The 15,042-nt window shown below is 42.3% G+C and overlaps 1 protein-coding gene across 1 annotated transcript in view; it reads left to right on the forward strand.

The window, feature by feature from the left end:
- LOC145403746 (gem-associated protein 5-like) overlaps positions 1 to 15,042 on the forward strand; it is a 410,271-nt gene that overhangs the window by 274,670 nt on the left and 120,559 nt on the right. Inside the window, exons 21-22 of the mRNA XM_080275424.1 lie at positions 2,461 to 2,608; positions 3,401 to 3,494. Of these exons, the coding sequence (XP_080131550.1) occupies positions 2,461 to 2,608; positions 3,401 to 3,494 (242 nt within the window). The remainder of the gene's footprint in view (positions 1 to 2,460; positions 2,609 to 3,400; positions 3,495 to 15,042) is intronic.

Consider the following 15,042-nt stretch of genomic DNA (forward strand, 5'->3'; position numbering starts at 1 on the left):
ATCTTCTCCTTGGCCTACCTTGCCTCCTTCCTGCTTCAGATTCGCTCAGATGTACAGCTACCGCAAATTGACTTACGACCTCCCCCCTCAATGTATTAAAAAACACAGAAATCATAGTATATCACAATGTTTGTTCATGAAATGCCATTCATTAATATGAAATCATGTTTCCCTTGCTGCTGTCAGTCGAGGATTCTTGATTACTTCCCTCTTCAGAAGCGTATCTGTACCTCTGGAAGTCGTCCTCTTCTTTCCACCACCATGCTTGTGCTCTGGTGGCAGGTGGCACGCTGCAGCAAGAATCTTTATGATGGTCGACTTTGCGTATCGAGTACATTCACAAATCGTGTTGATAGGGATATTATCCTGCCTCCATGCAATGATACGGACCCTTTCATCCCGTGAGCAGTAGTTTCCAAGCATGACAGCTCAACTCTTGGAAAATAACAGTGCAAACAGTAATGCTTACGAAACAAGAGGGAGGTGTAAGCTCAGAGTGAAGGAAACATATACTTCCACTCTTGCTTTTGGGCAAGCTCTGATGTGCTGAGTGTTTCACCACCTCCTGCCAGTACCAGAGGAGTTGCCAGTTACATCTTGCCCCAGAAATTCACTTGGTAGAGGTGGAAACACAAAGGAAAAACAGCAACTCTCCCGTAGCAATTCTGTGTGTAGGTCTTAAGTCAATTTGCAGTGGGTGTACCATTTTCACCAGTCTCTTGTTATCCATTCTCTCCACATGACCATAATATCTCAGTACAGTCTCTTTGATTCTGGTGTCCACCGACATCCTCACTCGGCATCTTTCACGGATCACATTATTTTGTATCCTATCCACCCTCTGTACTCCACATACATTCCTAAGCAGTCCCATCTCCACTGCTCTTACTCTTGACTTTTCATTTTCATGCCACACAATAGTCTCACATCCATATGTAAAAGTTGGCACCAACACTCCCTCATGTAAGCCTCGTGCAGCTGCAACACTCAAGCCTCTGTTTCTTATCAAGGCCTTCATTGCACCAGCTACTTTTCTTCCTTGTGTCACTCTACTTTCAGTGTCTTTTGCACATTTGCCTCTCTTTTCTATCACTGTACCCAGGTATTTGAACTCTTTCACCAGTTACAGTCTCTCTCCATTCACTGTAACATCACACTGGGAGTCACTGTCTCTCTCAGTAACCATTACTTTACTCTTTTCTGCATTTACTCTCAAGGCATGATGCTCACAGACATCAGCAAAACTCTGCACCATCCTACCAAGTTCTTGCCCAGTACTTGCAAGCAGTACTGCATCATCAGCATACAACAAATTTGAGATATTCTATCCATCACCATTCATTACCAACGCCATCCCTCTCTCCATTACTCGAGTTTTTACATCTCTCGTCACCCCATCCTTATATGTATTGAACAACCATGGGGACATCACACAACTTTGTCGCACGCCCACACCGATTGTGAACCATTCACTTAGATGCCCATTAACCCATACACATGCTTCGCAACCATCATAAAAACTCTTGACAGCACCTAGCAGCTTGCCATCTACACCATACATGTGCAAAAGTTTCCACAATCCCTCTCTGTCTACTTTGTCTTATGCTTTTTCCGGATCCATGAATACCATAAACACCTTATGGTCCTTCTCACAAGCCATCTCTACTATCTGTCTCACTGCAAATATTTGATCCACACATCCTCTGCCACTCCTAAAGCCACCCTGTTCATCTTTCACTAGGACTTCTGATATCTCTCTCACTTTCTTTGTAATAATTCTTCCATATACCTTCCCTACCACACACAATAAACGTACACCATGATAATTCTTGCACTCACTTCGCCCACCTTTATTTTTGTACAGGGGTATAATCACAGCTTTTTTCCTCTCTTCAGGCACAGTTTCACTCATCCATGCCTTCTTACATATCTCCAAGAAGCACTTCATTCCACTCTCTCCACTACACTTAAGCATCGCTGCATACACCTCATCAAGCCCAGCTGCTTTCCTATTTTCCAGCCACTTCACAGCACTGTTCACCTGTGCGAGTGTCACGTCTCCTGGCACTGCATTCCTTCTCTGCACACCCCCAAAACCAATCATGTTTACAGCTGCTCTGCTCTCTCTCTCTCTCTATTCCCATTCATCAGGGTTTCAATATATTCTTTCCATGTGGTCCTTACTTCATGTCCATTGGTTAGTTTTTCTGTTTATCAGAATGTACAGTATTCATATTACCCCGTTACTGGCTTCCTTGTCCATCCATAACTGCATAGTGACATTTACATTTCCATATACACTATATATCATATATTGCAGTTAAATGTAACAGGGATAAAATATCGTTGGTTTTTGTGTTCATATCAATAAAAAAATGTTTAAGTTTCAGAGTTTTATGAACATTATAAAAGAAAATTGTAGAAAATAAGTTGATCTGATGTTATTGGTACTGATACCAGTTCGGCAGCATGAGGTTAAGGGCAACCTGAGTCAGGCGAGTATGATGCACTGCTGGCGTGGCTCTCTGGACGAGCATATACAGTGGGCTGCACGTCATCACAAACTCACACCCTTCCTGGTGGCCTCTGCTCCACAGGTCTCGCACAAGTAAGTTATTGAATTTTATATTTTACTTTGTGGCTTATGGAGGGACTACTTCTCATGGTGGAATTGGTCTGCCTGGTTATAAAAACATTCTTCAGCTCCCTCCCTATTCCTTAAAAGGAGAATGGTGAACTGTTGGAGATGCTAAATGTTGAGTAGCATCCTCCCCTTTAGTGCTGCTTGTACAAATACAAATTGTACTAATAGCACACTGCATATGAACATGGTGAAGAACTACACTCTCTCCTACAAAAGTGGGGAATATTAGTTGCTAGATTAATTTTTATGTGCAAAATGGTTTGCAAAAAAAGTGATGGAGCTGTACACAATAGCACACCTCAGATAAGCCTCAGTTGTTACAGTGCACCCATTGAGCATGTGTTTTGGGAGGAAATGGAGAAGGTAGTAGTTCTATGGTTTGGAAAATAGTTCATTGTCAGAAAATATGCAAGTTTGATCCCAAGCAGGATAAGGAACACCTTGATTATTTGAGTTTTGTTAAAGCAGACTTATCTGATCTTCCACAAGGCCCATGGACATCATAAAACACCTTCACTAATACCACTACCTGTATATCCGTCCCAGCTGAGGTAGTCATAGCATCCATTCAGTATGAGCAGTGGGTATTAGCACCAGAGTGGTGAGACATTTGAAGATGTATGGCACATAGAAGGATTGCTGGTCCTTAGGGAGGGGGCTATCAAATTTGTACCCAAATTCAGATATATCAGTAATAAATATGAGTTGAAGAGAATTGCAGTATAAACTAACCCTACCTATTGTGTATGACTGAAGGCTGTGGGAGATAGCATGTGAGGCCTACGCTGAGCAGCTGGTGGAAGAGGGAGATGTCATCACTGGAGCCACCTACCTAGTCAACATTAACAAGGTTTGGACTTTCAGAGAGAATGGAGGATGAAAGTTGAGTGAAAAGATCTGAGTGTGAGTGTGGAGGGTAGAGCATCAAGAGGTAGATGTAAGAAGACATGGGATGAGGTTCTACAGAATGACCTCAGAGTTAGGAGATGGAGCAAAGATGCTACCTGAGGTCATGTATAATCAGAGACGAAAGTCATCATGTTTTCGCCGAAGATTAAGTGGAAAATGTGAACCATTATGACAGCTCTACTATAGTTACATGTTCGTGGTTGGCTAGCCTGACTTTCCCAAGCTTCATATTTGCTGGTGATGGAATGACATTATGAATGAACCTTGGACATTCTGAAGCCTTAACATCAGTTCACAGAGATTGCTGCGTCCAGTAGACAACGTGTAAACCATACATGGTCAGGCAATGATCTCCTGGCTATTTCTTTTTACACCTTACCAAAAAATTTCAACCATACTTAATATATATATATATATATACTTAATATATCAATCAATCAATCAATCATTTCCTGTGGCACCCCACGGGATGCATAGGGTCTCAATGAACTCTCTCCACCAATATTTGTCTCTTGCCATCTCCTTCAGGTCCCACCAACACTCCTCTCCTGCTTCTTTTTTCATTGTCCTCAACCAGGTTTCCCTCGGCCTACCTCTAGCTCTTCTTCCTCTAGCAATCCACTCTTGACACATCCTGTATTAAACAACCTTCTTTTCTGTATATGTGCCCCAGCCACTTCCAACGAGACAGTCTCACATATTCATTAACTGGTTCCACTCTCGTAATATCCCTTACTCTTTCATTTGTAACTCTGTCTTGCCACTTTACCCCAAGAATCCTTCTCAGTATTTTATTCTCAAATCCTAATACTTTCTGATCTGTTGCAATTGTACTGTACCATGACTCATGCCCGTAAATTAAAATGGGTCTAACCATGGACTTGTAAATTTTCACTTTAGTATATATATATATATATATATATATATATATATATATATATATATATATATATATATATATATATATATATATATATATATATATATATATATATATATATATATATATATACATACATACATATACATGATACTGTGTTGTTAAGTGAAGACAAAGGGGAGCTGCAAGGCATGGTGGATGAGTTTGGAAGTGTGTGTAAGAAACGGAATCTAAAGGTGAATGTAAGGAAGAGTAAAGTTATGGGCTTCGAGAGAGGTGAAGTCAGTGAATGTACAGTGAGGTTGGATGATAAGGAAATGGAAAAATGTGAGTACGTTTAAGTACTTGGGTAGTGTGATGAGTAAGGATGGGAGTTTGGAGGGTGAAGTGCTTGAAAGGGTACAACAAGGAAGAAAGGTTCATGGAAGTTTGGAGGGTGAAGTGCTTGAAAGGGTACAACCAGGAAGAAAGGTTCCTGGTTCCTTGAAGGCAGTGATAAGAAACAGGGAAGTGAGCATGGAAGTGAAAAAGTTATTACATGACAATATTGTGATACCAATTCTATCATATGGAAGTGAAGCTTGGATGTTGTTGCAGGGACACACGTCAAGAGTGAAAGCACTGGAAATCGAGTTATTTGAGAAGAGCCTGTGGAGTCACATGAAGAGACTGACTGACAAATGAGGATTTGAAGGAGCATTGTAGTGTGGATGTGGATGTGATAAGAAGCGTCAGGAGAAACACACTGAGGTGGTTTGGCCATGTGGAGTGGATGGAGAGTGAGAGACTGATGAGGAGAGTGTATGTGAGTGAGGTGTTGGGAGAGAGAGGGAAGGGAAGGCCAAGTATGAGATGGAGGGATGGTGTGGAGAGGTATAGGAAAGAGGGGTGTTTGAATTGGGAGCAGGGCAGTGAAATGGCGGGGGACAGGGTGATGTGGAGGCGATTTGTTTGTGGCCACCCTGTATAAGGGATTAAGGCATCTGGCAATAGATAGATAGGTAGATATATATATATCTATATATATTTATCTATATCTATCTATCTATCTATCTATCTATCTATCTATATATATCTATATCTATATGTATATATACAGTATATATATATATATAGTTGGCTCGCCTACTGTGCGAGCTCAGAGTGCGCGAATCGCATTGTGTGCGACGACAAAAAATCATAACCAAAAACCTTGAATGCGCGAGTTTGTCTCACAGAACATGAGGTAGAGACAAGGAGTGGCTCAAAAACACCATTTTCTATTAGTATGCAACTCCCCTCCCGCCCACTATACAATGCGTCAATCATCATGTGTCGTGATGTTGATGTGCAGAAATTCCCGGGGCATTCTACTGCGCAGCATGGGGTAGGAGGAGGCAGGCGCGCCATTACAGACAATGCTCGTGCACATTGTGGATCCACTCTCTGCAGCTAGCCTGTTGTGTACAACGTGTTGCTTTTTTTTTTTTGTTCTTACCTTACCTAATTGTATCTTTACAGGAATGAGTCAAGCTCGTACTGTCCCGTGTCTTAAACCATAATTATCGTACATATCCTCAAATTTGTGAATTGTTTTGGCACACACTATTTCATTCGGTAGTGCATTCCATTGATCAATTGCTCTGTTTGGGAAACTGAATTTCCTTACGTCTTTATCACCTCTCTTCTTATGCAGTTTTTTGCAGTGTCCTCTTGCTGATGCTTCTCCATATGTTAAGTAATCATTTATGTCTATTTTCTCCTTCCCTGATATGCACTTATATAGCATTATCATGTCATCTCTTTTCCTTCTCTCCTGTGGTGTTGGTAGATTCAGTTTATTTAGTCTTTCTTCGTAGCTTAGGTCCCTTAAGCTTGGTATCCATCTTGTAGCGGCCCTTTGAACTTTTTCAATCTTGTCTATGTGTTTTTTGAGATGAGGACTCCAGACTACTGATGCATATTCCAGGGTTGGTCTAATGAATGATGTTATTATCCTTCTTAGCATGTCTTCATTTATGTATGTGAATGCTATTCTCATATTTGCAAGCAGTGTATACATGTTCCATACCTTCTCGCTGATGTGGTCAGCCAGAGATAGTCTGTTATTGATAATCACACCTAGGTCCTTCTCTCTTTCTGATGTGTATAGGGTTTTATTTCCTAACTTATAATCCCAATCAGGTCTTTTTCCACTTTTACCAAACTTGATTACATGACACTTGTCCACATTGAATTCCATTTGCCATGTATTACTCCATTCATTAAGTTTATTTAATTCTTCTTGTAGCTCTTTACAAGAGTCTTTGTTAGTAATTCTCCTTTGTATTTTTGCATCATCTGCAAACATATTCAGATAGCTCTCATTTCCAGTGTTACTGTTTATATCATTTATATACACTAAAAACATGATTGGTGCCAGCACTGAACCCTGTGGTACTCCACTAGTCACTTCTTTCCATGATGAGTAGTTTCCTCTTAGTCTATCTATCTATCTATAGCCCAACGCCCTAATCCCGCAAAGGGTGGCCACAGACAAAACACCTCCAAGTCACTCTGTCACCCACCATTTGACTACCCTCCCCCCAACTGACCCCCCCCTCCCTCATATACCTCTCAACTCCATCCCTCCACCTCATCCTCGGTCTACCTCTCCCTCTCCCTCCCCCACCTCACCTACATATACCCTCATAGTCAGTCTTTCATTCTCCATTCTCTCCACATGTCCAAACCACCTCAGTGTATTTCTCCTAATCTTCTCAACCACATCCACATCTACCCCACAACGTTCCTTCACTTCTTCATTCGTCAACCTGTCCCTCCACGTCACTCCACATGCTCCTCTCAAGTAACTCATTTCCACTGCTCTCACTCTTGACTTGTTCCCCTCTTGCAAGGTCCACGCCTCGCTTCCATACGTCAGGGTAGGGATCACAATATCATCATGCAGTGACTTCTTAACTTCCATACTCACCTCCCTATTTCTCAACACTGCTTTCAGTGTACCAACAACCTTCCTTACCTGCTGTACCCTTTCACGTACTTCATCCCCCAGAGTTCCATCCTTACTCATCACACTACCCAAGTACTTGAATGCACTCTCATTCTCCATATCCTCACCATCCAACCTCACTCCACACTCTGTGACTTCATTCCTTTCAAACACCATAGCTTTACTTTTGTTTACATTAACTTTCAGCTTCCTCCTCCTACACACTGTCCCAAATTCATTCACCAAACCTTGCAACTCCCATTCATCTTCACTCAACAATACTGTATCATCATCAAACAGCAACACCAGAAGCTTCCAAATCTCACCCTCATTCATTAGGGCTAGCCCCACATCCACTGCCCTACCTTGCACCTCCTTTACAACCCCATCCATATACTGTATATATTAAACAGCCATGTTCTCATTTCTCTCTTTATGAGAAAATCTTGCATCCAACAAAACAGTTTGCCTCGAATTCCTCCTTGATGGTACAGTTTCCATAAAAGTCTTTGGTGTGATACTGTGTCAAAGGCTTTCTTGAAATCTAAATAGATACTGTCCACCTATCCTTCTCTTTCCTGTATTGTGTTTGTTACTCTGTCATAGTAGCTCAACAGATTAGTTACACGTGACTTTCCTTTTCTGAAACCAAACTGTCTTTCTGTTATCATACTGTGTTCTTCTAGATGATTTACCCAAGCTTTTCTTATAAGCTTTTCTAATACCTTGCTTACAACACTGGTCAGTGATACTGGTCGGTAGTTGAGTGGATTTTGTCTATTTCCTTTCTTGAATAAGGCGACAATATTTGCTTTTTTCCAAATATCAGGTAGTTTACCTTGACTCAAGGATTTCTTGAAAATTAAAAATAATGGTTTACTTAACTCCTTTGCACATTCTCGTAGTACCCAACATGAAATTTCATCAGGACCACTTGCTTTTCCTCTGTCTAATTTACTTAACTCCTCCTGTATTACTTTTTCTGCTATTTGTGTATCTGGTAGTATGTGGACATGCATGTTTCACATAGTCCCTCTCAGAATGTTTTTCTTCTGTAAAAACTAATTGGAAATTCTTATTTAGTGCTTCACAAATATCTTTCTCTTGTGTATAAGTGATTCCCTTGTCCGTAATGGATTGTATTATATCTTTTACTTTCGGTTTTGCTTCTGATATAGCTGTAAAACAGCTTTGGTTGATCACTACTTTTATTTATTATATCCTCCTCAAACTGTTTCTGGGCTGCCCTCCTTATTCTTGTATAGTCGTTTCTTGCCTGTTTGTAATTATTATACGCCCTTTCACTATTGTGTCTTTTGTATCTATTCCACAACAAATCTCTTCTTTCTTTTGATTTTTTACATTCTGTATTGAACCATTTCTGTATTTTCTTATCTGCTTCTTTGTGCTGTGGGATGTACTTCTGGACTCCTATTTCATAAAATTCACAGAATTTTTTATATACAGTATTTAAATCTTGTCCTCTAAGCTTATTTTCCCAATCAACTTCTAAGAAATACTTCTTTAGGTCTTGATAATTTCCCTTTTTATAGTTTGGGCTCTTTTTGTAACTTTCATTGCTGTTAACTATGTCATATGCTATCCTGAAGTTGTAATTTAGTACTGCATGATCGCTTTTGCCGAGTGGAGGGTGATATATTAAACTGTCAATATCATTTTCTTGCCTAGTAAATATTAGATCTAGCACTGAAGGTACATCGAGTCCTCTTTTTCTGGTGGTTTCCCTCACATGTTGCGTTAGGAAAAACTCTTGCACGAGATCCAGGAGCTTTTGGTCCCAACAGCTTTCTTGCCTAATTATATCTAGAGTATTCCAATTTATATTTGTATTAAAATCTCCAGTTGGTATAATTCAATCTGATTTCTCTTCCATTTTATGTAGTAATGATCTTAAACTCTGAATTGTACTCTCTGGCAGGTCCTCATATTCGTCTCTTTCCCATGTGTTTGATCTGGGTGGCATGTACATATTGGCTACAGTTACTTTCCCTTCAGATGTGTTGATCTCTACTGCAATCAGTTCTACATGTGATGGTATATCTAGTTTTATTTCATTGACTTTTAGATTTTTCTTAGTTAATATTATAATTCCTCCTCTTTTTTTTAAATTTCTGTCTCTTCTCCATATATTGTATTCCTCTAAGTTTAGTATGTCATTGGATATCCTTGGTGTTAATTTTGTTTCAGTTAGGCATATTATTTGTGGTTCATTTTCTCTAACATAATCATTCATCTCTAGTAATTTAGATAGCATTCCATCCACATTTGAGTACATCAACTTTATCATCTTGTTTATATACTTGTCATGACATGGTTTTACTATGTTCCTCCTTTTTATTCCATCCTGTTTGTGTACCACTTTCATACCTGCAATGCTATTACTTTGTAAAAAAATTTCTTCTTCTCCTCTTCTGATCTTTCCTCATTTTTTGTTTTTGCTTCCTCCCTTTTCTCTTTCAGTAATTCCAGTTCCTCTTGTGTTAAGCATCTTTTTATCCATACATTTTTGAACTCCTCTTTTTCCATAAGATTCTTTGCATTTTTTAGTATCTCCTCCACAGTGTTTACACTCTGGAAAGTCACCTTTAGAGGTCTTGTCCCGCTTTTCTCGTATTTCCTTAACCTTTTGTGTTCCTTTATGTCTTTACTACAGATTTCCTCTGACACTTCTTTCAGTAAGCTCATTACATTTGCCATCTCCTTTTTGTCTCTTGTGATCTTGTTTTTTACTTCTTCCTCTTCTATACCAGTGATTACTATAGATTTGTGTATATCTACTGAATCTCTGACTAACTTTGGATTGTTTTGGATTATTCTTTTCACTTCCTGTTTAATGCTTTTTTCCTCCACCCTTGTTTCTAAGTCTTTCTTTACTTTCACCATTTCAGCATACGTGGTTTCCACATCATTTTTGTATCTTTGCACACCTTCATTCACCTGTGTTATCTTCCCCTCAATATCACTGCTTTGGTCTATCAGACTGCTTACTTGCCTGATTGTCTCTGTGTCATTTTTGAACTCTTCCATAACACTCTCGTGATTGACTACTGTACTTGCAATTTCACTCATTTTCTTCCTAAGTGTACTCATTTCCACTGTTAGTTCACTGATGGTTGTGTCTTTCTTGTTGGCCTCCCTTCCTAGTTTTTCTGTTTCTTCCTTTTGCAAGTGCATCTGCTTCTTTATTTCATCAATTTCATTTTTGAAAGCCATTTCTAGTTTGTGTACACGTTCAGCCAGTCTGTTGTGAGTCTCCACTTCAACCAGTTCTTGGTAGAAATCATCATTTTGCTTTCTACCTTTATCCCTTTTCTTTTCCAGATTTGCTTTACTAAAGTATGTATCCATTTTGCAATACTAAAAGTACAGAGTATGTACTTACATGCCCCGTGCTGCTGTAAACAAACCTCAGCTGACTGAGCGCATTTTTTCGTCTTGGTTCTTTTTTCTGTTTGAACAAGTCTTGTTTAACCTTCTTCTTATTTTTTTTTTCTTTTAATAATGAAAAATCATTTATTCTAACCTGGTACAGAGCTTGACTCATACATAGATACTAATTTAGGTAATGCCACTGGCCGTGTTGGTTCGGTACGGAGCGCCGATGTCGCACGTCTGCCTCCTTTGTGTGTGTGTGTGTGCTCCATCTTGGGCTGCACTGTACCTTCGCCGCACCATGTCTTCAGGCCCAAGAGTTAAGAAACTCCTCACGCACACAACCAGGTTGGAGATTATCAAGCTCAAGAAGGAGGGACAGGGAAACGCAGTTATCGGGAAAGCCTGGGACTGGCTGAATCAACAGGGGGGACAGTTTAGAAGAACTGTGATGCCATCAGGGCACATGTGAAGATGTATGGTTCATCTGAGATTGACGGCCGTTCCTGGGTGGGAAATCGTGCTATGATACTTATGGAACGGTATTTTGCCACCTACATTATGAGGAAGGAGAAGGAAGGTGTACCACTGAATGGCAGATTTATTCGGAACCAAGCCCAGCTCTTTTACAAGGCAGCATCTTGCAAGTTATCTGTGGACAAACCATTTGAAGGCTTCAGTAGGATGGCTGCACTGTTTTTTAAAACGCAAGGAACTCTGACACATTAAACTGTCTAGTGAACGTGCCTCTTCCGACAAGCTGGCCGTGAGAGAGTATCCTGCAATATTTGGAGTGCTTCTTGAAGAAGGACAGTACACCAAGGACCAGATCTACAACGTCGATGAAATGTCATTATACTACAAGGCCATGCCCAAATTGACATCACTAAAAAACAGAAACAAGCCCCTGGTCGCAAGCTCCAGAAGTGTAATATGACAGTAATGTTCGATGTAAACACGTCTGGGAGCCACAAGATGAGGCCAGTTGTTGTACGCACAGCTTCACACCCGAGGTGCTACAAAAACCTCACAAACATGGATGCAAGTGGCATGTACTGGTACAAGTCTGCAAATGGTTGGGTGACCGGGGACATTTTGTCAGACTGGTTAGTGAAGTATTGCATCCCCGATGCCAAGGCCAAGCGTCGGGAACTTGGCATTCCATTTAAGATGCTCCTTATGCTGGACAGTGCACCAAGTCACCCTCCATACGTAGAAGACCTGCACAAGGATTGTTTTTGTTGTGTTTCTGCCGCCCTGGATGACGTCATTAATGCAGCCACTGGATCAAGAACTGATCGCCACTGTGAAGCACTTCTACCACAGACAAGTGTATGACTACCTATGCAGGAAGAATGACACACAAGAGGAGCTTCATGCACTACAAGATCATGATGTAGACCTCGATGAGGCACCTGCTCCCGTACCATCTCCGCCAGCAGCTGTATCCCGACCCGCCACATGTGCCATAATTGTTGAGGAATTTTGGCGTCGTTTCACAGTGAAGGGTGCAGTTGACTTTTTCCTACAAGCATGACACCAGATTACACCTGCAACGGTGAACCGTGTGTGGCGAATGCTCATGCCTCATTTGTGCATGACCAACGAGACAGCCATTCAACCACAGGCCAAGGCTGAGGCAGCAACACTGACAGCAGCACAAGCTGTACCAGGTTTCGAGGATGTTACATGGGTGGACCTACGGGAAGTGTACACTGCTTCTGAGGAACAGCCTTCCGAGGAAGTGCTGCAATGGATAGACGAGGCTGACGCAGAGCCCGACGCCAGGCAGAGTCAAGTTGAGCAGCCTAGTGTGATGGAGGAAGAACAGAGCTGTGTATGTCAAGAATAAGCAAGATCCTTGCTGCCATGGATTAGCTCAAGAAAGAGGTGATGGAACAGGAAGTCAGCAACCTAAGAATGGAGGAGGTTCTCGTTGGTATCGACAAAGTCTTCCATTTCTACACAGACAGGCACAGGCAAGAAATAAACAGGAGAAGGCAGATGCTTATAACAAGTTACACACAGCAGGCTCAAGTTAATGAAAGTGAGGAACCAGCTACATCATCTGATCCTGTTCCTGTTGAGGATGAAGAGGATGCAGTGTCATGTGTCAGCATTGGACTTTGAGGAGTTTATGGCTGAAATGAGTGACTTAGAGGCTCCTGGGGAAGGTGCTTAGGATGAGTCTGTGAAGGGAAGTGTTGGTACGGCGGGGGGTGTGGTGCTGTAAATGTTGCCGCACCTTGGAACCCCTGTTATTTAAGTCCATCAGGCCTATTGTCTACTGTTGTTAAGGTGACTACCCATATTTTTGTTATTGTAGCTATATCTGTAGTACAATGTCAGAAAAATTTGACCTTAAATTACATATCTAAGGGCCAAAAAATGTCCAGGTGTGAGGAGGTCGCGCCCATATGTTATTTTTCCAATAAGATTATGTATTCTCAGTATGCAATTTCGCAGTGCACGAGGACCAGGACATCCCAATCTCTCGCACACTGTGTGAGCCCAGTGTATATATATACAGTACAGTAATCACTCTAATATCCGGACGCCCAATATCTGAACATCCCCACTAGCCGGACATATCGTCCTGGGATCCAATATTCCCAAAATGGTTTAAAATCCCCCAAAAATAAAAAAATAAAAAGAATTTTTCCTGGCCGTAATTTGAACTTGCCACGCGCGGCGCGGGAGAGCATTGTTGTGGCGCGTCATTCCTCCGACGTCCGATAGAGCTCCGCTGCATCCTCCCCACTTTCCGCCTGTCTCTCGCCGTGAGTGCACACTCGTTGTTATGGCTGCCCACGTGATCGCTTTTGTGGTGGTGCCTTACCTGCTGCAGGCACTCCTGCTGCTCTCGGGCCTCCTCTTAGTGTGAGTGATGATGGCCCCGCCACCTGAGAAAAGGAAGAGAGTGGTGTTGACTCTGGAGAAGAAACGGGAGATATTGGAGAAAGTAGATGCGGGGTGGTCTTCTTCCCACATTCTCCGCGAGTTTAACCTGGCCCAATCTACTTTGTTCGATATTAAGAGATCCCGAGACAAACTCATGCAGTACACGGCTGACTTCTCGTTGAGAAGCAAACGCAACGTGGAGAGGAAGGTGATGTTTACCCCCAAGTTTGCAGAAATCGACCAATCCACGTTGATTTGTTATCAACAACAACGTGCTGCTGGTGTGATGGTACGTGGAACGGAGCTGAAGGCTGCTGCTGAGAAGTTCGCCAGGCTTCACGATGCCCTAGACTTCAAGGCATCCAAGGGTTGGCTCTTTGTGTTCAAGTTACGGCATGGCCTTTCCAACCGTAAAGCTTATGGCGAAGCTTTGGACGCTAACGAGGATGGAGTTGACGAGTTTCGGCACAAGGTGAAGGGCTTGATCGACAGGGAGGGGCTCACTCTCGGTCAAGTCTACAACGCAGACGAAACTGGTCTATTCTATCGCTCGCTGCCAACGAACACTCTAGCCGAGGAGACGGAGGAGCATGTACCTGGCCGCAAGCTCTCCAAGCAACGGATATCTGCATTGTGTTGTACCAATGCTAACGGCATGCACTGGCTTAAGCCCATTGTTGTTGGCCGCGCAAAGCAGCCTCGGTGTCTTCGTGGGGTGATGGATGTCCTTCCTGTCGTCTGGTACCATTCTTTGAAGGCATGGTTTACAGCTGTGATCTTCAAAGACTGGTTCCACCGCCACTTCGTCAAGGAGGTCATCAATTACCAGACAAAGACACTGGGAATCCCACTCGACCAGGTAAAGGCCCTCCTTCTCCTCAACAATGCACCTGCCCACCCGTGCGACAAGGACTTGGTTGCTGAGAATGGCCAGATTAGGCGCATGTTTCTGCCACCAAATACGACTGCTCTAATCCAACCAATGGACCAAGGAGTGACCGAGGCAACAAAGCGCCTATACCGTCGGAAGTTTCTGGACGAGGTGATGGTTGTTCTCGAGGACGAGCGCAGGGAGGGACGGAACACACGAGGCAAGCGGACTTTGGAAAACCTTTGCCGCTACATCATCAAGTCTGCGCTGTACAACTGGGCTAGTGCATGGAAGGAAGTCCCTGTGAAGACTCTGGAAAATGGTTGGTCTCGTCTGCTTCTCGGAACGGATGTGGAGTACGATTTTCTAGGGTTTGACGTGGATGACTTCCATGCACGGTTACGTACGCACGGCGACGATGTTGATGTGGACGATGTTCGTGAGTGGTTGGATGACGACAATGGCGATCCTGG

Source organism: Coenobita brevimanus, chromosome 61, assembly GCF_032717465.1.
Source record: "Coenobita brevimanus isolate Jiangsu-jjx chromosome 61, ASM3271746v2, whole genome shotgun sequence".
Classification (NCBI taxonomy): Eukaryota; Metazoa; Arthropoda; class Malacostraca; order Decapoda; family Coenobitidae; genus Coenobita; species Coenobita brevimanus.